The 27,978-nt window shown below is 38.3% G+C and overlaps 1 protein-coding gene across 3 annotated transcripts; it reads left to right on the top strand.

Annotated features, from left to right (window-relative positions):
* The first annotated feature begins 1,255 nt into the window (after window positions 1–1,255).
* On the top strand, window positions 1,256–26,639 carry LCA5 (lebercilin LCA5). 3 transcript variants are annotated; one of them, XR_012775165.1, is made up of 11 exons: window positions 1,256–1,635; window positions 4,123–4,652; window positions 6,167–6,304; window positions 7,593–7,689; window positions 8,847–8,992; window positions 10,881–11,019; window positions 12,838–13,628; window positions 16,713–16,967; window positions 17,707–17,809; window positions 22,532–22,723; window positions 23,346–23,507. XR_012775165.1 is itself a non-coding variant. In XM_075498241.1 (7 exons), the coding sequence occupies exons 1-7, from the start codon at window positions 1,437–1,439 to the stop codon at window positions 13,641–13,643; spliced, it is 2,055 nt and encodes a 684-aa protein (XP_075354356.1). In that variant the 5' UTR covers window positions 1,256–1,436; the 3' UTR covers window positions 13,644–14,934. The 3 variants fall into 3 exon arrangements, 1 of the variants encoding a protein (XP_075354356.1); XR_012775166.1 differs by having other exon boundaries at window positions 16,713–17,809; window positions 23,346–26,639; XM_075498241.1 differs by lacking the exons at window positions 16,713–16,967; window positions 17,707–17,809; window positions 22,532–22,723; window positions 23,346–23,507 and having other exon boundaries at window positions 12,838–14,934.
* The last annotated feature ends 1,339 nt before the right edge of the window (window positions 26,640–27,978 follow it).

The raw sequence follows: 27,978 nt of genomic DNA, 5'->3' as shown, positions 1-27,978 counted from the left end.
TGGTAAATAATACAGTAGAAAATTTACAGTTCCTATACAGGTATGTTGTATGCCCTGCAGTGTAGAAGAGTTTTGATTGAAAGCTGCTCAATTTTTTTGTGTGTAGTTTGCTTTACTATTTAGAAATGGGCTAGGAGCTTATGTCATTCAACAGGCAGAACTGATGGGCTCTGATGCAAGTCCTATTTATTCACCCATTAGAGGCTTGATGTCCTGAAGTTGGACTGAAGGGAGATAGATGGTGAAATAAGCTTGAGAGCTGTGAAGAGTGGTGAGAGAGACAAAAGACATGGGAGGCTGACTGTAGTCAGTAAAATACTTCCTAAACTGATGAGAAAATTCTTTTGACTGAGAAAGTGAGGAAAATTTTGGATATATTTGCTCCATTATATAGTCTCAGGAATTGTCTCCAAAAATGCAAAATAAGGTGATTTTACCTTGAGATTAGGGGATTTTTCAGTTTACATCAGAAGACAGGCTGCAGGAGCAGCCCTTCTTGTTTTATACCTGCTGCAGATATAATGTTTACCATATACCAGCAGTGTGGTCTCTCTTATCAGATATAAAAAACCCAAAAGACTATATTTGCATTTTCCTCTAAAGCACATGACACAAACGTGTGTGCTTCCTGCCAGTTCCTGAAGGCATGAAACACGAGATGTTGTAAGGTATGAGAGTACTTTCTGCAGCAAAGACTGTGATACATAGGTACAGTCTCATTAGCAGTTAGGGACAGAATGTCCTCCAGACAAATGGGACAACTGATTTTCAAGCCCATTATTTAACATCACTGGAGTATCAGAAATTGAGATATGGAAGATTTAGTCAAGTTCTACAAATGTCTCAATTCTAGTCACATGAATAAGTTGTTAATTTATTTGGTTAAAAAGTTTTAAAATATATTTTAATTATTTTCCTGAATAGCATCAAGCTTTCACTTATCTTTTGTTTTGTTTTCCAAATGCTTCTTTTCCCCTCTCTCTAACCTAGGAGTAATTTCTTATTCTAGATTTAGCTGTGTTAATTTTGTCATTTCTGTTTTGGGGATGAAGTGCCTCAAATGACTGAGTGTAATACTAGTAGCATTCCTACAGTGATGTCTGTCATATTTAATATAAATAATAAGGCTAATGTAGCACACCACATAGCATAAGGTTATAGGAATCCTGAATAATTTTACACGTTTTTTTACCTTTCTTTCTTAACAGCAAAAACATTCTCATTTTTTTCCTCTCTCTAAATTGTTACAGAAAAAAATGCATTCTGAATGATAACTATTGCTTGCTGAACTGAACTGCAAAGATCTCATGCTTTGGAGATGAAGATGATAAATCCAAGGAAATAATCCAGCTGCTGCCATTGTGACAACTGAAAGGTCCTTTGTGTCAAAATGAACAGTCTTTGAGAAAAATCTGGAAAGCAGTTAAATCTGAAAAATGGGAGAAAGAGTAAGGAGCCCAGATTCTGAACACGACAGGAAATCAGATGGGGATAAAAATAGTGACTCCTATTATTCAGATGAAGATAATGCATCTCATTCATCTGGCCAGTCACCAACACTAAGCTATCCATCTACAAACCAAGAAAAAAGAGATCACAAAACACAAACTTCAAACAGCCTTGTGCACTACCAAGGTAGGTAGATAGCAGAAATTGCTGCTTTGTAACTGCTCTGAAGAGTTAATTATCTTTGAAAGCTGAAATAAAAGTGGGAAACTACTGTTATGAGAATCTACAAATACAGTTCATGTGAATTATGCTACAGATGGCAGGTAGAATGTAACTGTTCCGTTGAAAACTGAAATTAATCTGTTCCTGCATAGGGAGGATTTTTGGTGATTTTCAGAATTATTCCTATTTTTCTTAACAAGTGAACATGGCTTTTATACTAGCCTTTTGTTGATTCATGCTGATGCTCTCTTTTTGTCTTTGACAAAAAGACTCGAGGCCAAGGACTCAAGGCAAGTCCTTACTATGCAGTCAGTAAGAGAGAGACAATTGTTAAAATTTCTCTAACAAAATACCCCTAAAGATAACTCTCTCATGGAAGTCTAGTTGACTGAGCTTTAGAGTGTAATACTGGGTACTTTCAAAAAACAAGCAAATGAAAGACCGCTAATGCGGCAAGAGAGAGGAAATGCATTTGGTGAAAGTTAGGTGCATGTGGAAATTCAAAAGAAAGTTTTTCCTCGTCCTTCCTTGAGGGTAAAATATCTCCAATTTGAGATGAAATAGCTCCCATTTGAGCTCCCTCACACACACCTCATCTACATAAGCTGCTTTCTTGGTTGAGATTGTGGGGAAGTGAACATCCTTACAAAAAGGGAGAGAGATCCTGGCCTGAAGTAGGAACGTGAAGCCTCTCTGCCACACTTTGACAGCTTGTTCTAAATAATTGCACACATTTTCTGGTGAAGTCAGAGCATATCCTGCCTTTCTCAAGCAAGTGCTCTATTTCATTTGTAATTTGGTGAACCATTTGGTCAACATTATGATCTAGAGTGTGCCAGAAGATCTAACTGTAAATATTGAAGTTGGCCAGGGAATGTATCTTTTCAGATCCTTGACGGCGTTGGTGTCCTGGTGCAACTGGTGTTTTGCTGAGCTTCTCTGTGTTCAGAAGTGGCATCTTCTCCATAGCAGTCATGGGTTAGTTTTCAGGGAAACAAAAACTGCTGTTCCACTGTGCTATTTAATTTGGAGGGGGCAAATGAATGACTAGTTCTTTGATTACATAGCCAGAATTGAACATAATTATTACATGAAGGTTTTGTGAATGTCATGTTGTTCTTGAAAGACACTATTCCCCAATTTAACTATATGGTCAAAAGTGCAAACTTGGTATTGGAATTTTCTGTTCTGCCCTAAATGTGGAGAAATTCTTGAAGGGGATGGAAGTCTAGGGTTAATGGGAATTCCTTTAGTTGGTGGTAGGAGTGGCATCATTCCTGCAGTGCATGTATTAGATAATCTTTTCACACTTGAATGTGACATAAATGTTCTTTGTAAAGGAAAAAAAACCACCTTCTTTTGTTTGCCCAAGCTGTGGAAAAAATGAGCATCAAGCAGAAAATGGATGAGTATTTGTGCAAAATGTTTAGAGGAAATTATAAGAAAATATTTTAAAGCTGTTATTTTTGCTGTAAAATATTCTCTGTAGAATAGAAACATGGTGAGCGCCAAAGGGGAGGAAGAATTTGCTGTCACACACACTCACTGTCTATGTATAGGTAACTGCACTATTGCTGTATCCCAGCTTCCAAGCCTGAATTATAAGCTGCTGCTCAGTGTGTTGCTTCCGAACACTGATGTACCTTAATGAATTATCCACTGTCTATATATGCAGTTATTTTAAGAGATATTTTTGGTGGATTATATGCTTCATTCTTTGAGTGTGGCTTGAGAGGCAAATAAGATAGAAACAAAATGTTTAGCTTTTATCTATGGGGATGATAATAAAATAATAATATCAAATAGAAATGTGAGTGATGCATACTAGTTAGTAATCAAATAAGAATACTGTGTGGAAAATAACTTGTGATACAAGAATAAATTATTCAGGAGAGAACTGAATTTTCATGGGATTTATAATTTTGCTTTGGAGGCTTTTTGCATTGAGCATTTGAAATCTGCTGTTTTGTCTGTAAGCATGGCAGCTGGATTTGAAAATACTACTGCATTTGTCTGAGAGAATTACATCTTGCATAATACATAACTAGCTAGTGCTCAGCTAATTGTTGCCATTTTAAAAGCATTTGATAATATTGTATGCATAAGAGTATAGTATTTCTAAAACATTTTAATAAACATCATCAAATATTAACAAAATATGACTGTTACTTCTGATACAATTTGCAGATGATTACTTTACAATGGTCCTATATTGATGGCTGCAAATATTACCTCTTACAGTAGATCAAAAACATAAATCTCAATTTTTTTATCTATCGAAAGGAGCATAAGTCTATCATATATATGCCTTTTATTGTCTGGTTTGAAAGCTGCAATCTCTGCTAAGTGTTGTAAAATTGTTTTGGGCAGAGCTTTATTCCAAGAAGGATGTCTGAATAGACAAATTGCATTGTCTTATAGTAAACATGCTTTTTATTTTTCCTCTCCTAGCCACAAAGAAATTGGGTTCCAAATATGCACCAAGCAAAAGAGGGACGCAGTGGGGTTTCCGTTCTCAGAGCCTCACTAGGGATTCTCCTGCAAAAGATATAGATCTTGTTACAAAAAGAGTTCTTTCTGCTAGGCTGCTGAAAATCAATGAGCTCCGAAATGAACTGACTGAACTCCACATCAAACTAGATGAGCTGCAGAAGGAAAACAGGGCACTGAAGAGGCTTCAGCACAGGCAGGAGAAAGCCTTGAATAAGTTTGAAGATACAGAAAACGAAATCTCTCAGCTCCTTGCTCGGCACAACAATGAGATTAGAATATTAAGGGAGCGCCTACGAAAATCTCAAGAGAGAGAACGTGCAACTGAGAGACGGCTGAAAGATTCGGAAGATGAACTGTACAGAACAAAAACTGTCTTGCAGAAACTGAAAAAGCTGTCTGCAGATAAGCACCTTGCCGAAAGAGATGACCTGGCAAAGAAACTAGCCTATGCAGAGAGCAGGCTAGAGGACAGTGAAAAAAGAATTAAGGTGAGATGACTTTCTTTTTGTAAGAAATTCTGGTACAGAGATTTCTTACCATAATGAGCTTCCGAATTGTATTTTTTCACAGTTGTGGAGCAAATAGAAAATATTTTTTTTTTTTTTTATGCTAAAGTAGCATCAAGTAAATTATTTCCAAGGTGATTATATAGTTACATACTTGGTAGCTGTGCATTCAAATTTCTGTTTACAAATTAAGTATATTTTGTCAGAATATATACTGTGGACTTGTACTTTTAACTGTTTTTATAACTAGTAATAACGTTTCAGAAATGCATGCAGCTATAATACAACTTTATGCAGTCTAATTCATCCTCTTGGAAGGGAAGCATTTGTTAAAAATTTTCTGGGTATTTAGGGAACTGTATTCTAAAATTCTAAAAAACATATATATAGTAATTCTTTTTCTATGTTGTGGACTGCATTCATGCAGTGTTTGATTGTCCACTATTCTGCACATCTGAGAGCTGAGCTGAATGAAATGACTGCAATTTTTTTAATACCAAAATGAACTTTAGAACATTTTATGGGTATCCATTTCAAGAATTTTGTGCAATATATTTTAATTTTGTTCAGCAAAAATTTTGTTCAGCAAAAAATTTACATTTTTGTAAACATGTCTAAACATGTGTACATTGTAAACGTGTCTAAAAACTCATCTTATTTAAAAATAATTGTGTTAACACTATTAAACTGTTGGTAGTTGTATGCAATACTATTTTTACTTGAAATTATGTTGGTCATTAAAATGGTGTTAAAGTTTGGTGTCTATATTAGTAATTAAACCTAAATTACATTACAGAGATAATAGATCTGGAAATCCAAAGGATTAAGCTGGAAACTAAGCTTCCATAAAATAAATCCCAAAATACCAAGATATAAACTGCTGAGTTACCCAAATCACCTCACCCTGTAGTGTCGCCATCTGGCATCTGTAGTTTTATGATCAGGTATTTCAGCATTTGTAGTACCGGATAATGTTAAAATGAATCATGGTCTAAAAAGTAAGGGATTTTCTTCTACTTTTTTTCCTTCTTTCATCATCACAGGTTCACTTGAAACAGCTATTTCGAGGCGAGGGTATGTAAATGAAATCAGAGTCACAAATTTGTTTGTAGTAGAAAGGTTAAAAATTATTTCTTGTCTTCTTCCTTCTAATCCTGCACTTTCAGGGAGGTATTCTGTTTCTTAACCATCAGTTTGAGATTTGTCTTAAGAGATCTGGAGGTCCACTGTGTCAAGAGCCTTGCAGAAAGTAATGTGTGTTCCCATTATGTCCTCAAATCACCTCTCAATACTCCAGAAGGATGAGCTGCGGCATCTGCAGGTGCTTTGTCTGCCCCCTTGAAGTTAGGATTAAGGGTTTAAATGTATGCAGCATTACAGCAATGGAGCCGATCTCTGAATCCAAGATGCTGGTTTACTGTAATTTTACTTAAGTAATTTGACTGTAAAAAAAGTACTTCAGTTATTAAAAAAATATTATTTTGTTTTAATTGAAGGATCTGGAAAAAAATCTTGAATTAAGTGGTAGCAGTTTTCAACGAGAGTTACATTCAAAGAAAAAAAAGATGTATGAGGCTCAAGAAGAAAACAGAGTTCTCCAAGAAGAGCTTCGTCAACTAAATCAGAAGCTGAAGGTAAAATGTGAAGCAATACAAGTTGCTAACTATGTTCTGGCATTTTATCTTTGGAAGCATCTGTAATCAGGTTTGAATAGTTTACCAGTGACTGCACTCTCTGATGTGTATTTAATTATATACCACATGTGAGTTCTTTTCCTGCTTTAAATTGAAATGTTCTGTGCTCTGACCCTACAGTGTTTATAACAGGAATGTCTCTACGTTAATCATTATTGTTAGCACTAGTTAAGAAAAGCAAGATCAAGTACATAGCCAAGCATTGCAATTAAACCATAAGTACTACTGGAAAATTAGGTTTTGAAGGCTTGATTTTTAAAATTAAATCTGCAGATATATACAGTACTTTATGTTACTAATGTACTTGCATTACAGTAGGTTTGTGTAAAAATTAATGTCATGTATTTGTGATATCCACATGTGTTGCTAAATTTGTGCAAAGGTTTATTTGCATTCCCCTACCCTGTCGTTGCCCAAATTCTAAATTTAAGGACTGAAAATATTGTTATGTTCTACCTAGTCAGTTTATCTTTAGAAAAAAAAATGAAATAAGAATTGAGCTAAAGTACTTAGTTTCTAGGAGAATTTCCTTGAAACCCCAAGTCTCAAACATACTTTTATAATGGAGATGCACCAGTTTACCACCTTACTAGCTATCAAGCAAGTAGCAGTAGCGTTAGTAACTCAAAAACTTACTTGTTTAGAGCAAGTGTTTTAAGCCTGATTTGTTAGTGGAGAGTTTAATATTTTGAAAATATTTTCATTATCAGATGATTTCTGATAACTCACTGTTCATTTCTGTATTTTATTCAATAAATGTCATGAAAGAAGAATATGTCTCTACCTCTATGATGCAGTGGGCCTCTGCTCCGTGGTACTGACATGCCCTGTGACAAGTAACATTGCTAGCACTGAAATGTTTAACTCTTTACAATACTGAAAATTCAGTTGTGCAATCTATACATACATTGTAAGTCTTATTCAAGTTTACGGAAGCATTGGCATTTAGTTCAATTTTCACTGCAGAGATGCTTTTTTTTGTGTGTGTGTGTGGGGGTCAGAATATTTTGCTAAGGAGTTTTTTGGGGGGAAAGTTCTATCTGCTTTCTTATAGCATAAGCAAAGTTAGGAGTGTGATTGTTCTCCTTAAAACGTTGGATGTAACTATTGATTACTTTACTTTGTTTCTATTTACAACATGTATTTTAAATTTAATTTACAGCTTTGCTAAGAACTAGTAAATGAAACATTAGTAACTCATTGTTATACCTACCTCTTTCATTCACAGGAAAAAGAAAGAGAACTTGAAGCAAAGAATATATATGCTAATCGTATGTTGAAGCTATCACCAAGAAAAGACATGGATATTATACAAAGAAAAAGAGGTAACATACAAAGCAATAAAGGCAGAAAAATTAATAGCGACACTTTTAAGTTACTATGCTAGGTTATATCATTCATGCCATTCAGTGTTGACCCTACCACTGCTTGTTCAAGAACGTTTACTTTTTCCACTGCTTTCAACATAGCACTGGTACAAAGAAGGGCACACTGTTTGTTTGACTATTCTGTAACTACAGCAGAACCAAAACCCAGAACTTCATCAAACAGTGTTCTTAACTCCTTTTATACCAGGTGTTCCTGGGTGAAGGAGGAGGGAAAGACTGTTTAGTAAATTCTCTGATAGATCATAGATAATGTCTACATGACAATGAATTACAGAGGCTTTAAAAATATATAAGTTCACCGCTATGAATATTTTGGTTATTTTTTTAATTTATTTTTTAGTAATTCAAATTTACTGTCTGTCAGGTGAGCTGCAGTCTTTTTTTCCTCAAAGAGTACGTATGTCCCAGAACATAATCTTTGAAAAGTAGCAGTGCAGTGGTTTCTTCTGGTGTGACAAGGCAGACTCAAGCCTTATACTACCCACATAAATATGTGTGTATATATGTGTGTCTGTGTATGCACTTAGACTATTTTCACTGGATCAGTAGAATCTACTTGTCAGAAGAAGCAGGAATTTATGGGACTGTTTTAAATATTTAATGCCGGCATTGCAAACAGTTTGTCTGCTGCTCATTTTATTGTAGATACTCTACTATTATTCCATTTTAGGTTCAGATTTTTAAAAATGTCATTCCATAGAGATAAGTGTATGTGTTTCAAAGATGCAAATAAGTGAATTTTATGAGTTTGCTTCTCTACATGTAGCTTCTGTGACAAGCAGTAAGATGAGTGAGATATTTTGTGGAGGTTTTTTTAACAAATATTCAGTATAGTGTAATGACTTTATAAGTAGCTTTAAGGTGTTTGGGGTTTTTTTTATTTTTTTCAGTAGAAGTTTTGCATGCAATTTTTTTAAATTAGCTTTTTTTACAGATACTGAAAACACCTATGTGAAATTTGTCAATACTTCCCACTTCCATTGGCTCTGATACAGTCTTTTATGTTTACTGCAAATCATTAAAAATGAGAGATAGGTATATAGTGGGATATTTGCAAGTGAAAAAGTGATTTAATTAGTTTGTCTTTTCTACAGCCAACAACCAAAATATTAAAAAAGGAGTGCAGCTTACAAAAGGTGTACAGACCAGTGGATACTTCTCACCAGTAGAATTTCTTCCAGAATCAGAACTTGTCTGTGGTGACACAGTAAACAAGAAAGAAGGGATTCTTCCTAAAATAGTGAGTTCCATAAAAATTTGAGACTCGCTCCAGGTAACTCACCTATCAGACTGAATGTTTAATGCAAAGCTTGTATTTTAGAAAATATGTGTAAATATACAAATATAAATATGTAGAAAATATAATTTAGAAAACATTTTTATCTTTAAGAGAAACTCCACCCTTCCAGAAATATCATACTCCATTTTTGTGACACTTAGTTAATCATATTCTATGTCTTACTGATAACTATTAGCTCAATCTTTTTCTTTTTCTGCCACTGTCATTTCTTTGAAGTTTTTAAGACTTCATTTTGGTTTTCTCCCCTTTTCTTTATTTCTAATGCTCATTTGAGCAATCTGTTGTAACAGTGCTGGCTGCCTTGTCTCTCTTTTTGCTTTGGTCTTAATTATGGTTTCTTTTACTTTCCAGATTTATTTCACAATGCATAAATCTAACACTTCCTCTTATTGTCATAGTGCTGGTATTTCTGTCGTTCTTCCAGCTTTGTGAATATGGTTTGATTTTTTTGTTTTCCCATTTCCCTTTTTATTATAAAATAGTGCCATTAGAAGTATTGCTAATACTTTTGTGACCTCAGGCTAAAATCAGACAGATGTGTAAGGTATTACAAATCAGAATGACACAGATTCTGGTACAAATTTTACAAATTTTGATTACATAAGGCGAGGACTATTTGTCAGAAATAATGCTCTGATGATGGTCTTGACTGGCTTCCTGGTAGGACTGAAGCTTTTTCATGGCTGTTTCATTCATATGTTCTCTCTTCCAAAATCCTTTTGTAAGTATGGATGTAGTTTAATGTATGCATTCTTCAGCATATACTTTGGTGTGTGAGTTACAGAACTGCACAGCTGGTACAAGTGCAGCTCATGGAGTCCAAGTATATGTCATCTTATAAACCTCTCTAGTTTGTGTATGGCTATTGCCTTAAGTAACGTAAATTAGATTTGGGTAGCCTGTGCTTTCGTCAGTTTTCTAAGTCAAGCATTTTAAATACTTGGCTGCCATCTCTTTATGAAGTTTATATTTTTTTAAATAGAATAATGATAATCTTGTACAGGAAGGGAAAATATTTGGAAGTTGTTTTGCCCAATAGTCATATTTTCTTTGTTCATTAAGTAGTAACTTTCTCATATTTCTCTTAGAAGTGTATTTTAATCTAGAAGCTTATTTTACTCTAAAATAAGCACAAGCTACAAAGTTAGCATCCGCATGTTGGATTATGCTGGCTTTCTCTTCACTTCATTGCCACTACTTTTCTGTGTTAGTGATTTTTACTGCTGACATGAATATCTTTTCTGCAGGTTCTTTCCTTTTAAATGTGTGTGTATGCTCACTAGCTGAATTTTTCAGCCAAGATTAAACCTTTCTCTTTTACTGTTTGTAACTAAATACTCTATAACTTTAAGTACCACTGCAAAATTGAATCTACAAGCCACTCACTTGAGTAAAAAGATCAGATTGTAGAAATAAAGGGTAACTAATTGCTTGCTTGTTAAAAGAATAAGGTGGTGGGGTCTGGCCTTCTGTTAAAGTCCCTGAAAAAGACAACTTCTGACTTCGAAAGAGAACTACCCTAACATGGTGATAATTTTGCTTTATGACATTGCAGCTGCAACTTTCTAGAAATGTGTAATACAGAATAGAGTTGATTGTCTATTCATTTTGTTTCAGGCGCATAAAACTATGTTAGAGGTGATAAGATTTTAGGGCCAAACACCTGGGTTGTCAAAGCTGGTTTGGTTTAGATGACTTGCTCGTTTTTATGTTTAGCAGTAAGAATGTGATTTCAGAATGACATAGAAGTTCATATGATTTTGCTTGTTTGTTTGTTTTATTGATTATTTTTCCCCATCAGTTTCAGTTTTGTATTAATTTATTTCAGGAAAAAGAAACTCAAGACAAAGGATGGAAAGAGCAAGCAGACCTCCTAAGACAAGACCAAGACAGGGAAAAGGAAGAGAAACTGAAACGTTTTCAGGAAATACAGGCTTTAGAGGAGAGGGTTCAAAAACTACATGATGGTAAGGAAACGGGCAGCTGACGGCTTGAAAATACACCATAGAATACTAATCAAGTGAAGCTGTTAGTTTCTTGCTAGAAGAGCAAAATGATTTTGCAGAGATCACTACAGTGGAAAATTATTTTCAGTTATATTATGCAAAGAGAATCAGAAAGAAATACGGGATATAGAATAATCTGTGCCCTCTACTCAGCTCTGATTAAGTATGCAGCAGCAAAAAATGCTGTCCATGAAAAAGTATTAAAGCCTGGAGATTTTGCTTTACAAAACAAGGGTGACATAGCAGGTAAATGCTGATGTTATCTCTGACTTGCTAGATGTTATTGAGGTAGGCAGTAGATTTTTACTGTTGTAGAACAAATCTGCTTTCCTTAATATGGCCTATTTTTTCAGTACAAATCTACTTCACTTGTATCATTTGAAATTGTAGTTTCTCTTTTCACTTGTGGTTATCTGAATCATTCGGTGTGGCTATTTGAGAAATGACAGTTTCTATTGTTATATTTTAATATTGCTTTTTTATTCATTTGGTTTTCACAACATCTTAATTACTTACATTCGTAAGTCTCTTAATCTAAAGTATTTTAGATGGACTGCATCCTGTCATGTTAAAATACTCTTTCAGTGATTATAGTTAATGAACAGTAACACTTATTCTAGGTGACAAGGAAGAATTCTAAAAATCTATAGCTGCTTTCAGAGGTCAATTCTGTGTAAAATCTTCTACCTCCACTGGCATCAGTGCACAACTTATATAAGCCAAGAATCTGCTCTGTTATGTCTCTTGAGTAAGATGATTTGACCACCTTACCCATCGTACAGTATAAGCTGTTATTTTCCCCACCTTCCATACAGAAAGGTAGCTCCTTACTTAACTTGGTATAATGATGCGCTATTGAAAAAAAATATATATTAAATATATTAACTGAACTGTTGCAGCTTGACCTGAAGTACAATAGATAACATGGAACTTTTTGAAAACATCAGTCAGAAGTTTGAATAAAGTGTTCAAAGGGGAATGCCAGTATGTTGAAGGGGCCAAGTAGTCATATTCAACTTTTGGCCAAACACATGTCTGTTGTCTTGATAGAAAAGTATTTTGAAGAGAGAAATATTTGAGAAGCTTCCTTTTCCTTGTACACATAAGTATTTGCAGGTTCTACCTAGAAGTTTATTACTGTTTTGCACCTTTGGTGTCCCTTTATAGCTGTGCAAACTGATATTTGGTATTTGCACAGACACTCTCATTGAGTTCACGTGGTGGTGCACCGAACACTCGTGTAAAGGTGTTTTCTGTATGCAGCAGATGCAGTATATTTTCAGTCATTCACTACTTGAAACCGGTAATGACTCCTATGACTTTGTGGCCTGATAGGTTCACAGGAGTAGTTCCCTTTATGGAAAAAAACCCCAAACATATATCCCAGAACCATCCTAATGTCAGTGGTGCTGACAAAGAAAAATAAAATACTGTGCAAGTCAGAACTATTAAAATCAGTGATGTTGTATTCATTTTCATTCAAACCCAGGAAATGGGAAGGCAATTGGCAGAAATGAAATTCCTCTGAAAATTCTAAAACATGGATAATGTCCTAATCCCATTGGAAGATGACAGTAAACTTTTATATCTTAGCAGAGAACCTGGTGTGAATTTAGTTGTAATTTTTGAAGAATTTATTTTTGCAGTAGGAAAACCACGTTATGCATAGAAGAGCATATTAAAAACTCAATGGCTTTTGCTTACATTATTTTCAAAATATTCTTTTAAAGGCATTTTAAAACTAAACCATTTTAAATAATGTTTAAACATTTCCTGCAGAGTGGGAAAGGGAAGAATATGACAAAATGAAAAAAGAGAGCAGCTTTTTATTGGATAAAGAAGAGAAAGCAAAGATGGAGACAGAAATCCACAAACCTGAAGTAGAGAGAGAAAGCACTGAAATGCTGGAAGAGCGGCGAAAAAGAGAGTTCCTGCTTGCTAAAATGCAAGAAATTGATAGAGAAACTCAAAATGTAACAAACATGAAACCTGCTTCCCAAGCACCACTCACAAATACAGCAAGAAAATCTGATTCCCTGGAGAAAAAAGAAAAAACTAATCAATTCTTTGAGATTCCCGGGAAGGTTACTAATGGATTTCCTGTAGATGACAGCCAGGATGATGCCACAAGAGCACAAGGTCAGAAGCAACGAAATCTAAGGACCGTAGATTTAAGTAGCGAGTTAGCATTTGGTAGTTATGTACCTTCCTTTGGGAAAACATCAGGGAGACCGAGTTGGCTTACTCAAAAAAGTGACAATTTAGAAGAAAATGTTAAGGAAAATGCAGATTTCAATAGTAAGAAAGAAAAGAAGTCCAGTTTAATGGAACAACTCTTTGGAAACAGTGCTAGTACCATCCTTCTTTCTAACAATAATGATACAACACCTTTTGACATAGATTGGGACTCTAGTAATACTCTTCTTGTCGATAAAAACAGTAAAGTCAAAGTGAAAGAAGACAATGAGCTTTTTGGTGAAGGAAGAAACCTAAACAGACACCGTTTGCAACACACTACAAGCAAGCCAGGAGTTAAGACCCTTGGTTCTTTAGAAGATGAAATCGAAGAAGTAATCTTACAATGATCATATTTTTATATGTTTCATATATAAATACTGAAAAAATATTTCCATGTAATATTTATTAGATACAGATTTGAAACATTTCAGATATATTGTAAAGCCTTGTGAATGAATAATTTACATAAATGGGTATATGTATAGAGGAAAGATGCACTTTGATAGAACAGCCTAACCTATATGCAGGAAATTCCTTCTGAAATGTAATATCTAAATACAGACCTTGGATATCTAGCAGTGACTCTTGGCAGAAAGACAGGGAAGGTGTCCTGAGGGACTTTGACAGATGAGACAGGCGCTGGCTGGCCACTTCGGTCAATCAGAGAAGACACTTTTGCCCCAATTTGGGCCCCAGGCCAACTGTCACTGTTGCCATGTGCCACCATCTTACTTGGGCAGCTGTGGCTGGGGTTCCAAGAGGCTCCGTAGTGCAGAGCTGGTAGGGATGCCATAGAAATGGAAGGACTTGCAGAGGCTTACACTCACTTGCGCCCTTTGCTCACACTCTCTCACACACCCTTTATGCTCCCTCTTGCTCTTGTGCGCTTGCTCTCTCCCCTCCTCATCCTTCTCTCTCTCTCACTCTTTCCCTTTGCTTGCTCTCACCTTCTCTCTCTTGCCATCGCTCTCTAAATTTTTGAGACTTACTGATGTGTAATGGTATGTCAAGTGAAGTTATACTTCTCACAAGGGAGCATTATAATTTATTGCAGAATGAGTTGGCTAAGAAGGCAACAAGCTTTTATGTGGCAGCCCTGGCATTCAGTGCAGCTACTAGATGTGCATCCCTGGCTAGCCACCATAGGAAGTGTTGGGTTTTTTTTACCTGTAGGCCGCTCACAGTACACTGCTTTCCATTTAGACTATTTCTTTTAGGCCTCAGATATTTTCTTTCTCAGGCATTTGGAGTGCCTCTTAACTGTGTCAAGAGAAGGCATGTGTAACATCAGTGTCATGAAATGGATAGAAGAGATGTACCTAGCACAAAGGCTCAGGTAGAAAAAGAATATTCTACACCGCAATCATGTTATCTCAGAAGAAATCAACAGAAACACAATTAACTCAGGAACAGCTGATCTTTCTTCTGCATAGGTATTCTGTAGACCTTACTACCAAATTTGTCTAACTCCTCACATATATTCAGGTTATATTTATTATATAATGCCATTTTTTGTAATTTCTGAATTTTCTATGTAAAATTCCAATCATTACTAAGTCATTTTTTAACAAAATGGTTTTGTCAAATGAATCGAGTAAAATTTTTGTGTGTAGATCATCTTTAACACAAAGTTCTGACTTTTTATATCATGTTATTGATACTGGTGGGGGGGAGGGAGGGTTGGTAGCAACATTGCTAGTGATGTCACTCACTGCATGGTGCCATGTACACAAATTAAAAAGGTAGGCAATAAGGATTTAGCAGAGGCATTCGAGAAAATAAGCTGAAGGTCATTTCTTACTAGAACAACAGATTTTGAAATGCCTCTCTGATATGCTCCCTATGAGCCTGGTTCAAAACCTAATAAAATACCAAGAAGAATTCTCATGATTTCAAGATACTTTGAGTCAAGATTTCTCTGAACACAATGGCTCTTCTGAAAAGAAAGGCTGGTGCCTGCATCATGCAATAACTTTGTTTGCTCCCCCATTCAGAAAGAAAATTAGTCACAGATCCAGACCCAGCATGTGGGACCGTTCTCACTAGGCACCCTGTAGTGAAGAGCAACTCATGTTCACCTGCTTGCTTACAGTCCCAATTATATTGATTATAGTATTACAGAATTTAGCTGGTTCATTTTGCTTGCAAATGGCCAGAATATCAGGACAATTCTGACCAGTAGCAGTGAATTTAACTGGGTTACTCTTCCGCAATGACTTCTTTGGGAGAATACTGTGTTGTAAGAGGTAGGAGAAGTCTGCAGGTAAACACTGTGGCTGTTTGTGAGTGGATGGTTATTTATCTTAACTTTCTTGTCCTAATTGTGGATGACGGCTGCCCTTCTAGAAGAAGTCCCTTTGCTCCTGAAGATACTGCTGGGGTGGGTTGTTTATTTTTTTTTCCTGTGGTTGAGGATTCTAAGGCATAAAACAATGATGTAGCTGCTGCGGTTATTAAGGATCATGTAGTGTATGGAGGGTTGTTTTTTGTTTCTTTGCAAGTCAACCCATTAACGTCTGGCAAATTGTAACTGTCGTGCTGAACTGATGTGCCCTGCTGTTTCAATTACAAATGTATAGTTTCTAAGCTGTTTCATATTATCAGCCCCTTCTTAAGTTCACAAATGTTCACATCCTGTTACCAGACTCTTCTGGAAGCAAATACTGCCATGACTGGCACAAAAAAAAAGGTGTATCTGCATTAGGAAGGTGAAAATAAATTAATGTGCTGGTAACAGTATCACAGGTATAGTTTCCCTTTTCCCCTCATTGCTCTCTATCTCTACAGCTTATTCTCTGTGCTTGCTACACTTTCCAGTTTGAGTTACTTGTATGCAAATACCATTACAGTTAAAATGTATAAAGCCAGCGCTTTGACAGGGAGTCTTCTATTTGTGAGGGGACAGCTTTGGGTCCTTCTAACGTCTGTAAGCAGTGTTTCTGCTGTTGAGTAACAGTTTTCTACTGACTGGAAGCAGTCTTTGCAAGGTCTTAAAAGGGTCTATGGACCTTACAGTTGGGCACATTGATCCCCTGTAGTCCTCTTGACTCCTGGTCTCAACTACTGTATCCAGATAGTCTGCATGTTGATTTTAGTGGTGGCAGTGTTTAATAGCACTTGATTGACTGCAAAAGAATCCATCTTTTGCAGTAAAAAGTAGGTCACAAATGCTTTGATGATGATTTGTGTATGATTTGTTGTTTATGTCCAGTTGTGGATTGTTTGTTAGGTGTTCACATCATGTGGCTGTTACATCTGTTGTATTTTGCTTTCCTTCTGAACCACCACAGGTGATGGGAGAAATTCCTCCATTCTAACAAGAAATGATCATTAACTCTTGATTAACTGTTTTAGTGGAATATTCAGGGAGATGGTTACTGCCCCAGGCAAACTGGTCTTCTTGTTCTGATCCCCAGGAGTGGTCATCAAACAAAAGTATTTGAGGAGCATCTGATGAAGGTGGTCAGGTGTCAGGGCTCACCTGGCAGAGAAAACAGGAAGTTTAAGAAGAAGAATAAAGATTTTTCTCTTTGAGAGAGGAGATGAACAGGGGGTGGGGTGGGGGTGCGTAGTAGATCTTCTGTAATCCAGGAGAAGATATGTAAGCTGTAGGAGGAGAACTTGGGATGCCCTTCACAACTCTGAACTGAAGCGTGAAGAACACTACAGTGGTAAGAAAAGTGAACTGGGAAATACTTAAATGTATTGAATATTTTTTCTCAGATCTGTGGTATCTTTGGGCTAGCTAAAGAGTTAAAAAAAAAAAAAAAGTTATTTTTCAGAACCCTAATAAATCCTGTATTTCTTATTTTGCTTCACTTACTGCATACACACCTAAAAAGGTGAATTGCAAATCTATAATGCTTCCAAAATGGGGACACTTGGAGAGGATGTGCTTAGGCTACTTGGTAGCCTCAGGTTCATTGCTGGTCCTGAGACAGAAGGTCTAATCCAGCTAGCCCAGAGCCTATTTGCACTGTCAGGAGATGTGAAAAAATATCTGATCTGGTATGTTAGGAGTAGGAATTTGTTCAGGGAAACATCTGGGGGCAAACGGTTGTAAGAGCACGAGCAGGACTTTTGCTGATGCTTGTGCTCTAGAGAGTGCTTCGGGTGAGCCTTTGCTATTCAAGAAAATGGTAATAAATTCTGCATAGCGCTCTAAAGTGGAGACCAGCAAAAATCTACACGGCAGAAGCAAGTGCCTTCAGGAGAATCGTGCTGCCAATTGCAGGAAGGGAGGTTTTGTTACCAGAGTTGCATGGCTTTGCTAAGCCTGACCTACTCTTGTTCTGAGATGACAACTTTAAGCATAAGAAATGCCCCAAGTGACATTGCTCATTTATAAAATTCCCTTTTGTTGGATCAAATTTAACGTGGTCTCCTATTTCGAATTATCTCTTTGATTAGCTGCAAAGTTTTGATGTCTGCAGGAGGAGAACAATTGCATCAGTGTGCACTGTCAGCCGGGACTTGCGGCTGCTGGGGAGTTGCTAGGATACCTCTCTAAAAGGTACGATTCACTTGATTAACCGCCAACCCGGTTTGCATGAGAAATATTTTTCCTGTCTTTGTTTTGTGCTGGTATCAACTGTGCATCAGATGTGCATGTGTGTTTAGAGCAAGCTACAGGTTGATTGTCATGTGTGTCTTCTGCCTGCTTTTGATATGCAAAAAACCTCTGCTCAATAGCAAAGAATCCAGAGCAATTATAGTAGCAATTCTAGTAATCTGTAAAACGAGCATTGCTTCCAGAGGGCAACATCAACCATAGAGAACCAAGGGAAAGTTTGACTTTGGATATGCATTTCTGGCGTGTAGCTAAGGCTTCACTTTCTATCTGTGAAGATGCAAGGGAATTTTTCATCTCCTATGTGTTATTTTCTTTCCCTGCTCTGAGCAGGGGGTTGGACCAGATGACCCACCAAGGTCCCAACCGAAGCTATTCTATGATTCTGTCATCCTTGCCATGTCCCACTGGCATTAATGCTCCCTTCCAGCGGAAATCCTTTGCACAGAGCTCCTTCGTACTACTTGCACAAAGTTGCCTCAGACACCTCCTGTGTGTCCATCTGTTCTTGAATATGACAGCATTGTATTCAGGACACAAATCCTCACTCAGATCTCTCTCTCCACAATAGCTGCTTCGTGTGTGCACATCCTTCCAATACCCTTTTTTCTCCATCCTCCTGTTTCCTGAAACATTTTGTTCAAACTTTGTCTTCGGGACCTTTTGCTGTCATTTCTGTGAATCTTCCCTTGTCCCACAACCCTCTTTCTTCTCTTTCCCTCTAACTTTCATAAACTCCTCTTGCTGCTTCCACTGTGTCTTTCCTCTTGATGGACCATCATTCATTCATTCTGTCTGAACAGTCTTCTGCTTTTCGTCACCTAAGCACCACAGTTATCTTCTCCCTAAGTTCCCTTTAGCTCCTTTCCTCCCCTCTCCCAGTTTCTTTCCTCACTCTGGAGCTCCTTACCAGCCGTATTGTGCTATGTTTCTTCTCGCCTTCGGGTGGAAGTAATGTTGCAAGAGGGTAGGAAAGGCCTCGCAGGAAGGGGAGGTGATCTTATTTTGAAACTGATTTTGCTTGTACTCACGCACCCACATATGAGCACTAAGATGCGTGTACTTAAGAGGTCTGTTCAGTGGCCTGGCACCAAGACACTTGTACCCAGTTGGCCTGGTCAGGAGTCCTTATGGTGACCCAGAGAACAAGGTTTGCCTGCTCTGAAGTCCTCCTCATGTCTCCTGGTCACTGCTTTGGCTAGAGAGGGTGGCTGGCTTGGGAAGTGCCCTTTGTGCCCTTTAGGAGCTGCCCATGATTTCTGTATCCATCCTGTCCCACCTCTGCGAGTCATTAGGATTTCCTCACTGTCCTTTCTTACCTCCTCTGAGCTGCCAAGGGCTCTAGCCTGTTCTTTATCTTCCCACCATTGCCCCTCAATGGCTTAAGTCTTTATTTTAGCCTGGATATAGGCCACCCCTTCTATTCCAAGTAACCTGAAAAGCTGCACGTTGCTGTGCTAGGATCTTGATAACCTGCTAATCTGGGTGCCTCTTACAGCCCTTCTGCCAGTCCTCCTGCTGCTCCCACATCCCAGACCTTTCCAGTCATTCTCCCTTTATACCAGTCGTCTTGTTTCTATTGCTGTTCTCTACGCTGCAGTGTATTGGGAGTGTGTGGGACTCGGGCTATGTGCTGCTGTTTTGCAAAGCTTCTAACGAGCTGTTAGCTTCACAGTTTGCTGCTTAATAATTCTCATGGTAGCAAGGATGGATAACGCAGGTGCTGTAATTCACTAGAGATCAGTTAATTACTAGTACTCAGCATGAAGAAATCGTGTTTGGATTGGCAAAGGGCACAAACTGAACTCCCATACCTGACCTTCCTCTTGCTGTAAAGCTAACTCTGGCTTTGAATTCTCAGTCAAAACAAGCACAAAACTAAACCTTAAACTGCCTGTGTGAACCAAGCACCCGAGCCCTGGGGAATCATTCTTATTTAACTAGGAAGCGTTCGTTTGCTTGGTGCGTGGTTTTCCTTGTCTCGTAACCCATCATATAGAATAACAGCAACAGCATTCCGGTTTCAGAGACATTTTTGTCTCAATGTGCTCTCTAAACCTATTGGCCTCATGCCACCCATGTGGAAACGCTGAGGAAATGAGAGGTACAAAAGGCCTTCTCCGAGTCACGCGGGTCGGCGATGGAAGTTAGACTAGAAATTCCCACATTCTCACACATTATAAGGCACTGCCCCTATTTTCGTGTGTGTATAGGCATCCTCTATCCAAATCTCAGGTATTCTAATGAAAAAGGCATTCAACCAATCTTCAGTCCTGGAATGAGCTGCAGTGTGTAATTTCTTCTGTTGAAGAAATGCATAAATCTAGGATGAAAATGTTCCCAAGAATATTCTAATGTCTTCTAAAAATCACGTCTCTCTGATTTTGGTTTTTTGTTTCTAGGGAATACACCGCATATGCTGGCACATGGATGTAACTTTTGTAAGCAAAGGATGTAGCTTTGCTTTAACTGATAAATCATAGTATCATCATGATACTATACCTGCAATCCAGAGAAAGAAGCACAGTTAAAGCATGAGCAACATTACAACATTCACTAGAAATATTTAATTCTAAGCAATATTAATATTTTTGTGTTCTTCTCGGTTATAATTTACACTCTGAGAACTAGAGTTCCTCCACAACCTAATGAAGTAAATCCTCATTTTAATGAGTGGCAATCATAAAACCTGGGAATAATTGTACTTACTTTCTGAGCAGCAAAGCATCGCAGTGCCTGTTGAATTCAAAGCAAGATTAGTCTTCCTGGGCAGCAGACTGTTGTCCTGAAATAATGTATACCCGTGTATAAGATCTGCACATCAGTACATTGGAGATCAATAGCTCTTTTCCTGATTTGGCCAAATGATGTTCTTTGGCTGGTGCAGTCAGCCAGAGCTCAACTGGAAGTTTGAAACAAAGCATGTGTTATTGTTCAAGGTACTTCATAATTCTTGCAAGAGAATACGTTGAATTTTATAAGTGAACTGCAGAGTAATTGCAGACTCCTGTTGGCTAAGGCTGAGACAAAACTGCTTACAGAGCTCTAGTTCCTCTCCGGTGCTTGTTTATTCACACACTTCATTCCTGAGTAGCTCTTGTAATTGCTCTCTAAGTACCTGCTGCTGTTTTGTGTTATTTAGCTCAGGATAAAAGTTTTATGCAATATATCATGGCCCACTTTCACTTGTGCATACTGTCCTCTTAGTTCGATGTAGCTTTCTTTTCTGAGCCATGATCTGAGGTCTTGCTCCCAACAACATTTACATATGTTTTGGGACAAGGATGCCTTCTTGCCCTAGACAATAAATGTTTGAAAAAAAATGAACTTTGCGCAGGCTGTCTTTCCCAAAATCAGAAGGGATATTAAGGACTCCATATTTTGTCAACTTATTGATTATTTAAATTATTGTTCAGAAATAGTTCATGGATCATTCAGTGGCTACATGGGCAGCAGGTACAACAGCTGTCAAGAGCTCCTGTGCATCACATGAGTTCCCTTTAGAGGGCACCATTGACTTCCTTGAAGTCTACATAAATGTCTGTACTTGCTGTTAATGAGGCTTGTTATCCACATCTGGACACCTGAGGTCCATTTGAGTATTTTGTGCTCTAAATATTTGGGATGCTGTGGGCTAGTGCACATTATTTACTGTACGCAAATATTTGACATAAAATACACCTTTCAATAGACTTCTCAGGCCTTGGCTATGATGATTTTCTTAGTCACCAAGCAAAATGCTGGAAGGAACATACACTCCAGGATGCTGAACTGTGTCTTCTAATAAAGGGTTTAAGAGGACTGGAAGGCTCAGCTTCAAGCCATAGAGGCCAGCATACAAGTCAGCCTTCACTTCCACTGTGTGGTCTCAGAGATGCAGGTTCTCCCACCCTGTGTGACTAGTCACTGGATCTACAGAGATATACTGGGTTCTCTTTCCCTATGACTTCACCTGTTTTCCAGCAGAAGTGGTGTTTCTGCAGCCAGGTTATCACTCCATCTCTCTCTCTCTTGCTCTCACTTTCTTTTTTTCCATGCTGTACCCAAGTTGGGCAGGATGCGGCTGTGTGGTCATCTTGCTTGATAAAGTGATGCCAAAAGGGTACAGGTTTAGGAGGTTGATGGGTTACTTTCTAGAATGAAGAAAGTTGATTTTAGATTTCTTAATCTATTTTTCTGCTTCTTATTTTTTAACGAAGAAGCACAGAGATCAGGCAAGTATAGAAATTGCCTACCATAGTCTCCTAGCTTGAGGCAATGCACAGTTCAAGGGAAGTCTGCAGTGATGTAAGCAGGATAATTGTGTAAATAAATGTCTGCTCCACAACAAAAAATGAGCTTAATTTTAGAATTGAACCCTCAAAAGGATGTATCTCATTTGTCCAGGTAATTATTGTAATTTCATGGAGATGAAGGAACATCCAACAAAATGGTCATTCAGATGCTTACCTTCTCTCTCCTTATTATGATTGCTTATACACTCTTCTGTGCAATTGCATCAACGTGGTCCTGATAAATTTTATACTTCTGCAGTTAATTAACTGCAGAGCTGCAGCAACCCATCTCTAACACTGCAGATGACTGGGGACTGTTCAGCGCATTTGCAGCCTCTGAACCAAATCTTTGATCATGCTCATAACGTTGTCTTCTTCATTGGCTTAAAAGGTACCTATAGCCTACGGCGGGAGCAGGCTGACTGACACAGGCAGAGTGGGAGGACTGGAAGGAAGAAGAAAAGCTCAGATGAGGGTGGAAAAGCCATCCTTTGATGGCTTGCAAAGGGTTTTTGCAAACACTATGAAGGGCACTCATAGGGCAGCAGCAATAGCTGGAAGGCAGCCCAGCAGACGTCCCTAGGTATGTAATCCTATGAATCTCACCAACCCATCACTTACCGCTTCTTCCATCCTTGCCACAGGTGATTTTTGTAACACCCAGCAGATTAAACCTCCTGGATGGACCTGATATTCAGGAAACTCAACATAAACTTACCTTGTGTTAGTAGGTCTCACTGTTATGCCTCAATCCCCAAAAGCTTTGCAACCTCACTCTTGCAATACATTGAAAACATGAAAACTCTTCTAGGATGTTATAAAATGCCTTTTTTTTTCCTAGTTAAATCAGCAGAACCAAGTTGGAAGAAAATTTAGTTCTACCAACTTCTAGTTTATTTGGGTAGTCTTCTATGGCAGGCATGTTTACATCTCTGTGATCCTAAACCTCAGGGAACTGCATTTCATTTTAGGGCTGCTGAGTCTCTGCAAATCCCATGGGATTTTTAGCTTTGATTTTAAAAGAACAGGGTGTTTTTTTCCTATGGTTGTGGAGAAAACCTTGAAAGATAGAAGCTAGAGTCCTCAAAGAAAAAGAAATAGAAAGTACATCTAAGAAATAAAAATACATGATAAAATAATAAGAGTTCCAAATGCATATTTCCTCTTGCACTTTTTGGTTTTTAATATCTTCATTTTCATGACAGAATGCGACAATTCATGAGTTTGGATTTCCTTGGAAAAACAGTTCTTCAAGCCTCTATTAAGATGACCATGAGTTTCAGGCTGGTTTGTGCCATTACACTGAATGCTGTATTCTTCCTAAATAAGAGAGGAATGATCCAATTAAATCCAATCCAATTAAATAAGTATATATTATCAGTGTCTCCACCTTACAGGAGGAGAACGAGTATACAGAATCTGACTCTTCCAGCGCTGAGAACGTCTGGCTCCCAGGTACCTTAAGGGACTCGGTAACTATACCCACTTGGTCCAGTTTCAGACTTGGAGTGCTGTGTTTTAATTTCAGTTCATATGGGAGCGAGTGGGGCCAGTGACAATCTCTCTGTAATCACAAGTTCTTTGTACCTTTGTTCCTCCCTCTTCTAAAAGGTGAGAACAGTGATGTGTCACAGAGGGGTACTAGTTAACTTACAAATACTTGTAACCCTTTCTGAGATCTTCTTCCTCTCGTAGTTCAAGGGTCTGAGACACCTCAGAGCTGAGATAATTCCAGTGAAATACAACCCAAATTTGAAGGAAATCAGTTACCTGTTGACCTAAGATGTTTTCACCTCCTCTGTTTGAAAACCATTCATAAGACACTTCGCTCTTAAACCAAGTTCAAGAGCACTCAGGCACCTGATCTGCAGGGAAAGCAGTGGACAGTAGGTCCTGAAATACTCCTGAGCATCCAGGCCACAAGTCTGGAGTACCTCTGAGTGCGATGAGCCTGGCAGGCTGCAGCAATGTGCGGGTGGACCAGGGACGCTGTATGTGGTATCTCGAGTTTGTCTCACTAGCTTGCTGCTCGTAATGATTCTTCATGAGATGAGCGGGCTCCCAGCTGTCAAAAAGTAAAACTAGCAAGGTGGCCACAGACACAAACTAAACCTGAGCCTGGAGTCTGTTCTTGTGCTGACTCACTGCTCATGGCATAAGACATCTTCCCCTTTGAGTGCAGCTCCCTGCTGCAGGCTCAGCTATAGTGTAAAAAAGGGAAAGTACTTAGGACCCCAGATACCTCGTAGGCTCCAAATTCACTTTTCTACTGCAAAGCAGCATAGACAGTTCTAGTCCTGAAGAGAGGTCACATCACAGTTGTGAGAGAGGCTTTCAGCAGCAGAGGAGGTTACTTCTCTTCTTACAAGTACCCTTGGCTCTCCTCTTTCTGGAGGCTTGTACCAAATATAGCAGCACTTCACCTGCTTCAGCCTAAGAGAGGTTTTCTCCAAAAGGCGTGCGCTCCTGATCTTCCTCTTTTGAAGGCCAGTTCCTGTCAATGCTGCCACTGGATGGTCTGCAGTCATTGATGCAAAATTATGAAATTGTTCCTCTGTCACTATGTCCATAATGGGTTCTGCTTGAATTTTAAGCTAGACTTGCCTTTCCAAAACACTGTCAGTTTCCTCCCTGGAAAGTCAGAATTCAACTATATTTTCTTTATTTAAAGGGAGACTGTAGTTAATACAGCAATAGACTTGCATCTTATGTCAAAGACAATTTAATCCTTGTTCTCTGAATGTTGAACCACAACTGCTCTGTTGGTCAGAAGCTCTCAGTGAAGAGACAGCAGCCAGTTGATAAGATTCTTCAGCATGGGGAAGAATAAAAACATCTGGGATGGAGCAGGGGTACCACAGGAGTTATAAAACAATCAATGACGCAATGGGTGCTGATGGCATTACCAGCACTGAGACAATGCCATTAAAGCAACATATTTAAATCAAATGAAAGGAAGTGCTTTTTTTGTGCAATGCTTAATTAAATTCTAGAATTGTTGCTAAAGGATGTTGGGTAAGCCAGAGGTATAAATGTAGTTATAGCAGGACTAAATACATCCAAGGAGGATTGGTCCATGCGAGTTATCAGAAAGGCCCTCAAATGCAAAATGTTTGGCACGAGGTGCCATAGGAAAGATCATACCGTGGACACAAAGCTCATCCTGTTCCTCGTAGCCTTTTCTGAAGGGTTTGGACAGTGATCAATCCTGGCTACTGCTCTCAATCGCTGCTGTCACTGTGGTACTCGGTTTCAGCTCATGTTAGCACTTGTGTGGCTGGGCTCAGTACCAGGGCTTGCTGGGGTTTTTTGCATGCCCATAGTTTGTGTGGAGCCACCGGTGTGATTTTTTTTTTGTATAAATAATGTAAAATAATCTCATTTCTGAAAACTAAAGCTGACTTCTCATTTTCCTCTACACTACCAGTAACATCCTGTGTACCTGATACCCGGTTTCTTCCCCTCCCCCTGTTTCCAGTGGCACGCCATCCATCAAACCCCCTGGTTGCTCAAACCACTAGCTTTCCCAGTGACCGTCAAAGTGATGGTCAAGAGATTTCTGTTGCAGCCACCCCCAGTTACTCAGAAAGATTTAGCTATTGCCTGAATGGAAACATTGGACAATATTCTGTACACTGTTCTGAGGGTTCAACTTCCTTCAGACATTGTTGTATTGTTAGGGTGACTTCTGACTTTAATAATGGAAAATGAATGGCTGGTTGGTATGGCTGTGCCTTCAGGAATTCCATTGCTTTAAAGCAGTGCCAGTGTCATATCTTTTTTTTATCTTTTCAAGCCTTCCGTTTCTCTCTCTCATTTTAGATGTTCTCCAGTTCACCTCGATCCTGACACTGTGCCCCACTGCAGCCATGCAAACGCCATAGCACTCCGGCCTCCTAACTGCTTTCACTTTTTTCCAAAGTTTTTCTTTTTATTCCATTTTATGACCTTCATATAACTTTCATACAAAGTTCGGATGCACCCACTTCTAGCCCGTGGCCTCTATGTCAGTGTAACAGCAGAGAAGCAGAAGGGACCTCTTCATCATGAAACCCAGTCCTGCACTCAGACAAGAAAACATGTCATACAATCCTTGACTTAAGCTGATTTAGCTCAGTCTTAACATAAGTTGGCTTTTGTGCCCCATGCTTCCTTCTAGAAAGCTGTTCCCACTGCTTTAGTGACAAGAAAGCCTCTGATTTTCAAAGTTACCCTGATGGTACTTTTCTGGTTCTCCACTGGCTCTAAGGTGTTTCTGAAAGGAGCTACTCTTGCTTTGGTTCGTGATGCTAAACAAGTCAGGCTCCCCTTATTTCCTCTGGAAACACAGGCTCTGTAGCCCCTTTACTGTCCTTATACCCTCCAAGTTTGTATGGAACCCTCTTCTTGGGAGCTTGTCAGGCAGAGGTAAATTGGTGCAGGTGTCTGCTAGAATCATTATTAGATATTAAGTTGAAATTGATACATGGATGTCGGCAGCTTCAAAGCTAAAGGAGCTAGGACCCAGGCATATGAGCTGTGCCTCATCTCTTAATAAATAATTAGTATTTATTATTGATTATAGTAGTTTGCTCAAAACACTAATGAAAATGTGGCTGCAGCTCCGAAAAGCTGATAGCTCGATTAGGAGCTATATTAAAATTTTATGGCAGTTACTCAAATAGATCATAATGAAATTTGTCATCCAATGTATTGCTGATAACTGATGGGACCTATAGATAAAAGTATACATCCAACATACAGCCACAGTCCCTGATATTTTTCAGCTTCACAGGCTAACTGCCTTTCACACTGAGCTAACATGAGGACAAAGGACTGGTATGATGAGGGACGATTTCCCATTGTTTCTGTTGAGGCCAGAAATGTTATTTTTCAAGTAACCTATGTTAAATACAGAGCTCATAGAAGTCTCTGCCCTTACTTAGTGTGCCATCCCTTACGCATTTAAAGAGCATGTTAATCCTTTAAGCCATCACCTTGCACTGAAGCTTCATGATTAGCTCACCATCTACTGTGACTCCTCAACTTCTTTTCTTTTCCTCAGGCGTAATCTCTGCTCCCATAAGCACAAATGTTCTTTTTCCAAGTATGTATCTATTTGGCTTCACTGTAAATGAATTCTGTTTGCTTGTTTGTGCTCAGTTTATTGCATCTGCTGGAGGGAAGACCAGTCCTTTTTGTTATTTAACAATCCTCCCATTTTTGCTTCATGTGCAAACTTTATCAGCAGTATTATATTTCCTTCCAGTTCACTGACAAAAGTTAAATAATGTGAAGAGACATGGCAACACACTAAAAATGTGCTTCCTTAGTGAGTATTCCCTAGGTATGCTTATGTTTGAGATTGGTCAGTTAACTGGTTTTATCATCCACCGTTTGAGTCATGACTCCGCAGAAATGTAATATATAATTGAAATTTCCTGTATATACATATATTTCATATATTGGATTGGCATTTATGCGTTTATCAACCAAATCTGTGACATAACCAAAAAGGCACTGAGTTGCTTTGGAAAAAATCTGTTTTTCTTATTTTCTTATTGATACTGATTGTATGTCTCTGCTTCCATTTGTTTAATAATGAAGTCCTGTATCTGCTCTTTTGTTATATTTACTAGAGCTGATATTAGGTTGACAGAAGAATGGCTAACTTTGTAATCCTTTTAATGCCTTTTACATTCTTGTACGTAGCTACGTTTTTGTTTCTTCCAGCTTCTCTTATTAAACAGACTTTCAAATGCCAAAAAATGTATGTCAAAAGATAGTTGCCGTTAGCATAAACCAGAGTATTGCCTTCTTCTCAGTTTGTGACAGGATGAGACTACCAAAGTGTTTTTC

This window comes from Mycteria americana, chromosome 3 (genome assembly GCF_035582795.1).
Source record: "Mycteria americana isolate JAX WOST 10 ecotype Jacksonville Zoo and Gardens chromosome 3, USCA_MyAme_1.0, whole genome shotgun sequence".
Taxonomy (NCBI): Eukaryota; Metazoa; Chordata; class Aves; order Ciconiiformes; family Ciconiidae; genus Mycteria; species Mycteria americana.
Note: the sequence above shows the minus strand (reverse complement) of the source record. Positions and strands in the feature narration are given on the sequence as shown.